General features: G+C 52.2%; 1 protein-coding gene across 1 annotated transcript; it reads right to left on the reverse strand.

The window, feature by feature from the left end:
- Positions 1–1,300: 1,300 nt before the first annotated feature.
- Positions 1,301–4,838, reverse strand: TUBB4A (tubulin beta 4A class IVa). Its single transcript, XM_036769124.1, has 4 exons — positions 4,703–4,838; positions 3,680–3,788; positions 3,419–3,529; positions 1,301–3,071 (listed from the first exon to the last, which is right to left on the reverse strand). Exons 1-4 carry the CDS (start codon positions 4,757–4,759, stop codon positions 2,011–2,013), a joined length of 1,338 nt encoding a protein of 445 aa, XP_036625019.1. The 5' UTR covers positions 4,760–4,838; the 3' UTR covers positions 1,301–2,010.
- Positions 4,839–9,872: the final 5,034 nt, after the last annotated feature.

A 9,872-nucleotide genomic window follows, 5' to 3' on the forward strand; every position in this document is an offset into this window, starting at 1 on the left:
ACCTGAGTTCAAATCTGGCCTCAGATGCCTGACACACTTACTAGCGGTTTGATCTTGGGCAAGTCATTTAACCCTGATTGCCTCACCTCCACCCTCCAAAAAAAAAAAAAAAAGATTGGCCTCTGTGTTAATAAAATTGCAATCAACTCTAGAAAAAAAAACAAAAGAAAATCCTTGCTTCAGGGAGATGGAATACCCCCAGATCGTCCACAATCAGTTTGAGTTGGAGTCTTCAAAAGCACATGTATGCATACACATGTATACATACAGATGCATGTATACACATGTACACATATGCACTTATATACATACGTGTGTGCATACACATACACATACACATACTCACGTGTATACATACATCTAAGTGTGCATGTTTGCTTTTGTTCCCAAAGTGGATTGTTTAGTTAAAGCCACATGCTCACATCCCAGTCTGATTCTCTGGTATGGAAATGTAAATCATTAGCCAATGGGGAAACCAAGGTACAAGTTGGCAGAGTGGATGAGCTTTATAAGGCCCCTTCCAGTTTTGAAATCTTGATCCTCTTTTCTCTAACAAGCCATTAATTTTAGGAACAGGTAGTGATAAAAAACTAATTTATTGGATTTGCCAAAGAGTTCTTCCACTGCCTTGAATGACAAATAGGCCTTTGTCAGGGACTCAATGTACCTGTCACAGTGAATTCTCAATACTCATACTGTAAAAAAAGGGACAGATTTTGTTGTTTTTTTTAAAGTGTGGTATCAGCGGTATTGGTTCTGTTGCTGACTACGTGCGTAATCATAAGCAAGTGTCTTCATCTCAGGAAAATGTAGAGATTGGACTAGATAACCTCTGGGATCCCTTCCAGCGTTGAAACCTATGACATAGAAAATCCAATAGCTGGGATTTGGCTCTAAAGACAGGTGGCTAAAGGTAGCATATGAAGCTAAATGCCTCTATCTGCCTCCGCTCCTGCAAACCTGGGATCCTTCAGTCGGTCCCATAACCCTTCTCTGGGCTTCTGCCTTTTTCAGCTCTGCCTCCCTCCTAAGGGAGCATGATTGGGGCTGGTGTCAGGTGACCAGGCTCACAGCCTAGGGCTATTTTGAGCAGGGTGGGGCAGGTCATGCTCTCTAAGCCCAGCTGCTGGCTAGGCACAAGTGCCAGATCCCACATATGGGTTGGGGGACAGGCACAGACTTCTTTGGACAATGGGGGAAGGGGATACTTCCCTACCCAAGGGCCCTACAATCCTCTTCCCCTATACCAGCCTCCTCTGAAGCCCGCACCTCCATCCGAAGTAAGACTTCTCCACACAAGTGTGTTATTACAATTTTATTGCGTAAATGTTTAGGGACATTCACTGAGCCCCACCCCCTCCCTTACAGCCCCATCCAAATCACAACACTAGGCTAAGGTGGGAGTTAGTGCATGCTCATTTGGAAAAATGAAAACGTGCCCAACATAGCATAGGGTGGAGTTATTTGGGGGAGGAAGGAATTTATTTGGGAAGAGGGGAGATATCCACGGATTGGGGTTCAGGTCACAACTCCATCATTCTCTCTATGTGTATGACGCAAGGCCCCTTTCTTATGACGAAGGGCTGTTAATCTCTAAAATTTCTTCTAGATCTAAATCCCTCTCTCTTCTGGCTTCCCCCCTCTTTCAGGAGTAGTTTCAGAGAGAGAATAGGAGAGCCAAGGTTTGGAGGGATCAGAGAAGATGAGGGAGATACAAGGTTAGAGAAGTTGGAGGAAAATTGGGGAAAGGATCAGGAATTTGGGGTAACAAAGGATTGGGTGGGATCAGAGAAGCTGGGTGTGGATGGGGTTGAAGACAGATCCGGGAGACAGTATAAGAGAATTAGAGGGAATAAAGGCTTGGTGGGGTCAGAGGACAATATGAAGTGATGTGAGCAGAGAAATCGAGGGAACATAGGGTCAAGTAGTGTCAGACAAGAATGATGTAGGGTTAGAACTGGGGAGGGTAACATGCGGTCTGTGTTGTAGGTAGACCCAGTGGGAAGCATTCTAGGCCACTTCTTCCTCCTCAGCCTCCTCTTCAAATTCCCCCTCTTCTGCTGTGGCATCTTGGTATTGTTGGTACTCTGAGACCAGGTCATTCATATTGCTCTCTGCCTCAGTGAACTCCATCTCATCCATTCCCTCACCTGTGTACCAATGCAGGAAGGCCTTCCGGCGGAACATGGCCGTGAACTGCTCAGAGATGCGTTTGAAGAGCTCCTGGATGGCGGTGCTGTTGCCGATGAAGGTGGCCGCCATCTTGAGCCCCCGCGGTGGGATGTCGCACACCGCTGTCTTGACGTTGTTGGGGATCCATTCCACAAAGTAGCTGCTATTTTTGTTCTGCACATTCAGCATCTGCTCATCTACCTCCTTCATCGACATGCGGCCACGGAAGACGGCAGCCACCGTCAAGTAGCGCCCATGGCGGGGGTCACAGGCCGCCATCATGTTCTTGGCATCAAACATCTGCTGAGTGAGCTCAGGGACCGTCAATGCCCTGTACTGCTGGCTCCCTCGGCTGGTGAGTGGGGCAAAGCCGGGCATGAAGAAGTGGAGACGGGGGAAGGGGACCATGTTGACCGCAAGTTTTCGCAGGTCGGCATTGAGCTGGCCCGGGAAACGGAGGCAGGTGGTGACTCCGCTCATTGTGGCAGACACCAGGTGATTGAGGTCCCCATAGGTGGGTGTAGTGAGCTTGAGTGTACGGAAACAGATGTCATAGAGGGCCTCATTGTCAATGCAGTAGGTCTCATCTGTGTTCTCCACTAGCTGGTGAACCGAGAGGGTGGCATTGTAGGGCTCCACCACTGTGTCTGACACCTTGGGTGAGGGCACTACGCTGAATGTGTTCATGATTCGGTCTGGGTACTCCTCACGGATCTTGCTGATCAGCAGGGTGCCCATGCCTGAGCCTGTGCCCCCACCCAGCGAGTGGGTCAGCTGGAAGCCCTGCAGGCAGTCACAGCTCTCCGCCTCCTTCCGAACCACATCCAGGACCGAGTCCACTAACTCGGCACCCTCTGTGTAGTGACCTTTGGCCCAGTTGTTCCCAGCCCCAGACTGGCCTGGAATGAACAAGGGAGGTCCTTAGTCACAGGAGGAGGTGGGAGCTGGGACCCCTAAAGCAAGTAGCCCACGTTTTTGGACCAGAGACCCTGTAAGCAGCTGTGGGAGGAAGGGGCAGGTGGAAGGTAGGACTCCTGGGCTGTACTGTTTGGGGAGAGCCCCTGAGTCGGTTTCACTTCTGCTATGAAGCAGTAGAAGACAGAAGGGAGAGAGAAGAGAGGGAAAGCCTGGGCACCTAGTACCCTAAAAAGAAAAGGCTACTCTTAAAGCCTGCCCCCTACTTCTTGGGAGACACATGGGGCTGTTTGAGTACAACAATAATCATGCATCTGTCTCTCTGACTCACCAAAGACAAAATTGTCTGGCCGGAAGATTTGCCCAAAGGGGCCAGAACGGACCGAGTCCATGGTCCCTGGTTCCAGGTCCACCAGCACAGCTCGGGGCACATATTTCCCTCCTGAGGAGAGATATCTTTCAGAGCTGGGGACTCATGTACTTACCCTGTTTCCATTCCCTACCCCCCCCCCCCAGCTCCCATCAGGGACCCAGGTGACCAGACCACCCCACTGGGGACACAGACCACTAGGCCCCTTGCAGATTGGCTCACCTGTGGCCTCATTGTAGTAAACATTGATCCTTTCCAGCTGTAGGTCACTATCACCATGGTAAGTGCCAGTGGGGTCAATGCCATGCTCATCACTGATCACTTCCCAGAACTAGGGCAAGGAAAATCATGAAGAGGGTGGGGCCAGGACTTCTAGAGGGAAGAAGGCTCCTGACAGAACCCACCCTATGCACACTCACAACACACCCAACGTATAACTAGGGCCTCGGTCACCTCCACATGCAAGGCGAAGAGAGGAAGGAGGGAGAGTCAGTGACAATGTTAAGGGTGGTGAGCAGGAGAAGGCATCCAGACACTGACAATCCACGGAAAGGGCAGGCTCTGAGAGGGCGCAGGGAAGTGGAAGGGACATCGGGAGCGCCACTGGGGAGACAGGGAGATGGACAGAGTAGGTGGAGACAGCAGGGAGGACGGCAACAGCTGGCTCCTTCTGGCAAACCCCTCACCCTGTGGGTTCCTGGGGCAGGGCTGACTGGGCTGCCTGGACCCAACAACGGGGTATGTGTGTGTGTGTGTGCTGGGTGGGAGAGGGTGTTGGCGCAGAGAACAAGGGCGGGTCTATTTATATCAGCAAGGTCTGCTACGGCTAGAAAGAGCCAGCTGTGCAGCCCGGCCCCACTACTGTAAAGCCTGAGCCCCTCCTCTCCCCAGGACACCGTGGCCACCGCCGCAGGGGCACAGATTGGGAGGTTCTCCTCCCCCACCTCATAGGTGTTGTAGTCCCCCAGCCCATTTACTTCTCTCCTCCAGAGGACACCCTCCCTCCCCCATGCAGCTCCTGGTACCCCTCCCCCCCTTCTTTTATTAAGAGTCCTGAGTCTCCCACCCCCACCCCCGTGGGGGAGAACAATACTGCCTCGATTTCCCCTACAGTACTTTTTAGGGTAGGGGGAAGCTCTGCACCTCTCTCCAACCCTTACCCCCCCCACCCAGGGGCCCCAGGCCCTCCCCAGGCACCCTGCTCTGCGCACGCGCCGCCTGGGAGGGAGTGAGGGCTGCCCCCACCTTGGCTCCGATCTGGTTGCCGCACTGGCCCGCCTGCAGGTGCACGATCTCGCGCATGGTGGCCGCGGGGGGGCGCGCGCGCGCTCCAGTCCTCGCACTCCTGGGGAGGGGTAGGCGCGCGCTGAGTGTGTCTCTCCAGCCGGGCCGCCCCTTATATGTCCCCTCGCGCAGCTTAGCGTCATCATGCACGTCACTTGCTCTCGCCCCCGCCCCCTCCCTCCCTGCTGAGCCGGCTCACTGCCCTCCCACGGTTCCGCCCAGCTAAAATTCTCCCAGGGCGCGTGCGCGTTCTGAAATCTCGCTGCACCTGCAACCTCGGGGGCGGGGGCCGTGGCCGTGGCCGCCCTGCGCACTGCGACTGCCTCCCTTCCCCTGGTGGGAAGAGGAGTGACGGTTCCAGAGTCCAGCCCCTTCCTCCCCTTCCCGGCGCTAGGCTATGTCAGGCCAGCTCAACTGTGAACCCTGAACTTGACCTGGGAGCCCCCTCCTGCACGCTGGCCCCCAAGCTGGGTCTCAAGGGGCGAGACTAGCTTTCAATTCCGTCCTTCTAGACCCCGTCCTTCCCCCATCTGGGGGAAGGGGGAGACACCTGGGATTTGTTCTTTCCCTCCTGAGGCCCCTGGACCAGAGCTGGGAGAAGGTGGTTGGAGTGGTTTGATTTAGGGTGTGTAATCGGGGTGGGGGTGGGGTGAAAGCTTGGGAAGGTGCAGATTTATAGCAAAAAGAACAGTAAAGCTTATCCAGGCCACGCCCACTCCTTCGCTTTGCAGGTGGGAATCAGTCGGAGAGGGTTGGTTTGCGACGATCATTGCTTCAGGGTGTATGAGTCTGGGGAGTCTGAGCCATGGAGATCGGTTTGGGGGTAAAGGCTCCCGGGTGTATGTGTGTGTAAGGGCGGGGACGGAGTGAGCCAGAGTGGTGAGTGCTGGGATTTACGGGGATCAAAGCTTCATAGAGGCTCAGAGTCAACAGTGTTGGAGGCCCTGGCTCCGGTTGGGGAGGAGATTAGAACTGATGCTAACCTTTCCCCCAGTCTCCAGCCAGCGCAGTGGCTCTGCTGCTCCCTGGCTGAGGGTGGTGATGGGCCCCGCACATTCAGCAAAGAACCCCACAGACATAGTGTCCAGGGCTACGTGCTTCTACAATAGGCCTCTCTTGAGTATTGCAGTGGGGGAACCAACATACATGTGACACATGGTTTCTCCCAGCCTATTTGCTCCCACATGGAGTCCCACAAATGCCAAGAATCTACCTTCTCCCCCATCTCTCTATACTGTCCCCTCTCTCCTGGGAAAGACTGCAAATCCCTTCTACTCTGGAAGCTCTGGCCTGATTGGTTCCTTCCTCCAGCTGGGCTTTAATGTTTTTTTTTTTTTTCTCCAACCCAGTCCTGAGTCGGGGGAGGGTTAATGGGTGACCTTAGGTCTCTGAGGTCAGGAAATTTGCTTTGCTTTTGGACAGACTGTGCTAGGAGAGAGGCCAAGAACACAGCCTTCTGTCTCCCACCCAGTATCACTGTATCCTTAGGGCTCAGAGGGTCATTAAAGATTATCTAGTTAAATCCTCCCGTTCCCATTTTACAGATAGAAAAATTGAGACCCAGAGAGGGTAAGGGACTTAGCTAATATCACACAGTGACTTGCAGGGAATGCTAGGATGAAAACCTAGGCTTCCTTATTCCCACCAGGCAGCTTCCCACCTGAGGGCAGGATACATGTGTAGATTCAGCCCCCTCCCTCATGAGATATCTGTGGTTCCCAAGTCCCTCAGGAGTGTTTTGCCATTAAGCTGTAGCAGAACCATTTATTTTAAAGCAATGTATACATGTCACATTATTGGGGGGGTGGAGCATTAGGCGGGCTCAAGGCTAAGGACTCAGAGGGAAGATGCCCTTTCCTTCCTGAGTGATGGCCCTTAAGTTCTTGGACACCTCCCTCCTTACCACGGAGAGAGGGCCAGAAAAGGGTTCCAATTTGGTGTTTTAAGCCCACCTGGGGAGGGCCAACTTCAGTTAAAATAGCCTGAAGCAGGCTAGTGCTTCCTGTATTGTTCCACAACCATAACACGTAGCTTCTTTTACAGTTAGATAGTTGAATGTCGCCCACGCAGGTGAAGATGGGCTTTCCTGCTGTCTCATTCCTTCCAGTCACTTTGCATCTTCGGGTTGTGTTGGGGGCCTCTGTTAAAGAGTAGGGTCCGGACCTGTTGACCCTTGATCTTCGAGCAATATTTAATGTGCTTGGGGAGGTAGGGGAGAAGAGAGGGAACAACAGGGTGCATTTCGTGGCCTTGGGGGGAGAACACCAAGCTTCCCGTGGCTGGTGGGCCACTGGGGGTTGGAGGGACACCAAGATTAGCAGCTAGTCTGTTCACCCAAATCCTGGCTCCAAGAGCAGGAGGAAGAAACTGGAGGCAAGCTCTTCTTGGAAAGAAACATATCCGAGATAAAGAAGGCCTGTGGGAGGGTGTACCAAGGCAGCTTGTTCTCTCGCCCAGCCTTACCTCTGGCATCTGGGATCCCAGCTCCCTCCCTCCCTCCCAGAGCTGTGGGTGGGGAAAAGTCCTGGCCTTCTCTCTCGACCTCTACCTACCCTCATCACTCCAGAGTGCTTTTCCACTCATCACCCTACTCCACCATCTCTGTTCCACAGAGGCCCAGAGAGGAGAAGCAGTTAGCCCAAGGTCACACATCAAGGTCCCAAGTCCCAGTCAGGTCATCCTTTTTCCTATACTAAGGGTCCCCACGCAACTACCCTGGCACTCCAGTGTTCCCCATACCCCTGGGGATGGGACCTACCACCCAGATGGCTGTGATCAGCCCCTGTAGTAAGCCAGTGAGCACATCCAAAGGATGCTGCCAATAATCTTGAATTCTCAAGTAACCCACCAGCAATGGTAAGGGCAGAAGGATGGTTTGGAGCATGAGCCTGAGCCATTTGGACCACTCCCAAACGAGGCGAGCCTGCAGGTAGAGCTGGAGGTAGGGGGACAGTGAGAGGCCCTCCTGGAGGGCTTGATTCTGGCTTTTTGCCTGTCCTGTTACTCTCACATGGCCTAGCAGCACGGCTGCTTGGCTTCCCAGACAAAGGCTGCCTGGGTGACAAACGCCAGTTCTGTTTGGGTTGTGCCATGCTGTGCCCAGCTCCACAGCCCTCTCTGGGAGCACAATGGAGTCATCTTTGGATTCTGTGCAGACCCACAGCCTCCTCCCATCCTTGCTTTCACAGATACTCACCATCAGATAGATCACACAGTACGCAGAGAAGGCAGCATGGTCAGAAAAGAAGGATTTCCTGTAGTGGTGGGCAAGAGGGGCAGCTAATGGAGATGCTGCCCTTCCAACAGATGCATGCCCAGGAGGACACCAGACTACAGGGCTTTCTGCAGTAGCCTTTACTATGGGCACATCCTCCCTCCCCCAAACAAATCACAGAACTGCAGAACACCTGTGATTGTATGATCAGAACAAGACAGCCATTAGAGAATGGAACGTCTGAGTGGGGAGGCCTTTAAAACACAGAAGACTGAATGTCAGAACTAGAAGGGGGCAATGACCTGCTTAAGCCAGATAATGAATTGAGTACTAATCTTGGGACTTGAATGCAGGTCTCCTGACTCCCAGTCTGGGGCCTTTTCCATTATAACCTGATGCCCTATATGACCCATCACCCACTACAGACTCCCCTGCACTCTTTCCCATGCCAGCTGGTTGCTCCCCTTACCGGGCCTGAGATATTTCAGCTGTAGCCCCAGTGCAGTTATAGGAGGTGATATAGCCATGGGTGCAGTTCAGGTGGTCCAGGGCAGGGCGGCACACAGCCAGGAAGTTGGGGCGGAGATGGCCTGTGAAAATCTTGGCAATACTGGCGAGGGACTGATTCACAGTGACTCCGAAGAGGAAGGCGCTCAGCTCCCTATAGATCACAGTCATGTAGGTGCTGCTCACCAGCACTGGTGAGGTCAACTGCTGGCGGCGTAACCACTGTATCTCTCCCAGGGTGATCTGTAGCAGCATTTGAACCCATTACCCACTTTGCCCCAGGAGACCCAATGTCCTCCCCAACCTTCTAACAGCTTTACAAGAGTCTCCCACCTCTATCTTGGAAACCTAGTTTAGGTCCACTTGAATCAAGGTTGGGAGTAGGAGGAGTTGCAATCAAGGGGTTAATTTAATTATACCACCCCCCCCCCCCAGCATCATCTATTTATATGATGGCCTTCTTGTTCCATTTGGCTGAGGGACAAAAGACTGCCATCCTGCTCCATTGCAGTGGGGTGAAGGCCAGATTTCCTCTACAAACCCCTTCCCCAACGTAGGATTTTTAATCTGTGGAAAAATACAGAATTTTCCTCATTGACCAAGAAAATGGAAAGCTTCTGCTATTCACTAAAAAAAAAAAGAGTAGGATCTCTCATGTTGCCAGAAAAAGGTAGATGTTCTGAATAATAAGAAGAAGCATTTTTACAGCATTTTAAGGTTTGCTTAGGGAGTTTTAGGTATCTCCGTTGTTCCTCACAACTCTGAGAGGTGGTATTATTATCCTGCGTGTTTTACAGATGAGGAAAATGAAGCCTAGAGAGGTTCCCCAAGGTCGCATAGCTATCGAGCGTCTGAGGCAGGATTCATACTCAGGTCTTTCTGGACTTATCTAAATAAAGAGAGTCATAATTATTGACTTTTCTACAGTACTTTCAAGGCTTTTTTCTGTAACATTATCTCATTTGATCCTTACAACAACCCTTATGAGTCAATACTACTACGACCCGCCTCATGGGGTTAAGAAGAGAGTGTTGAAAACCTGAAATTGAGATAGGAATGGGAAATGCTATTATCTTCCCCATTTTACAATGAGTAAACTGAGGCTCAGAGAGGTGGAATGGCTTGCCACGAGATGACAGACCTAGCAAAGACTGGAGGTCAGCTTTTGACTCCAGATTCCTCAGGGTGATAGTACTCCGAGGAGGGGGAAGGTGGGATTTGACGCTGTGTATTTCATTTGCTAGGACTGGGTGCATGGATATGCATAGAATGTCAGAGCTGGAAGGCACCTCGGCAATAATCTTGTTCAACCCTGACATTCTACAAATGATGAAACCAAGGCCCAGAGAAAGGAAGGGCCTTGGCCAAGGAGCACCCCTTCTCCCTTCCCCACTTACAGAGGTGATGGAG

The sequence above is a fragment of the Trichosurus vulpecula genome, chromosome 1, assembly GCF_011100635.1.
Source record: "Trichosurus vulpecula isolate mTriVul1 chromosome 1, mTriVul1.pri, whole genome shotgun sequence".
Lineage (NCBI taxonomy): Eukaryota > Metazoa > Chordata > Mammalia > Diprotodontia > Phalangeridae > Trichosurus > Trichosurus vulpecula.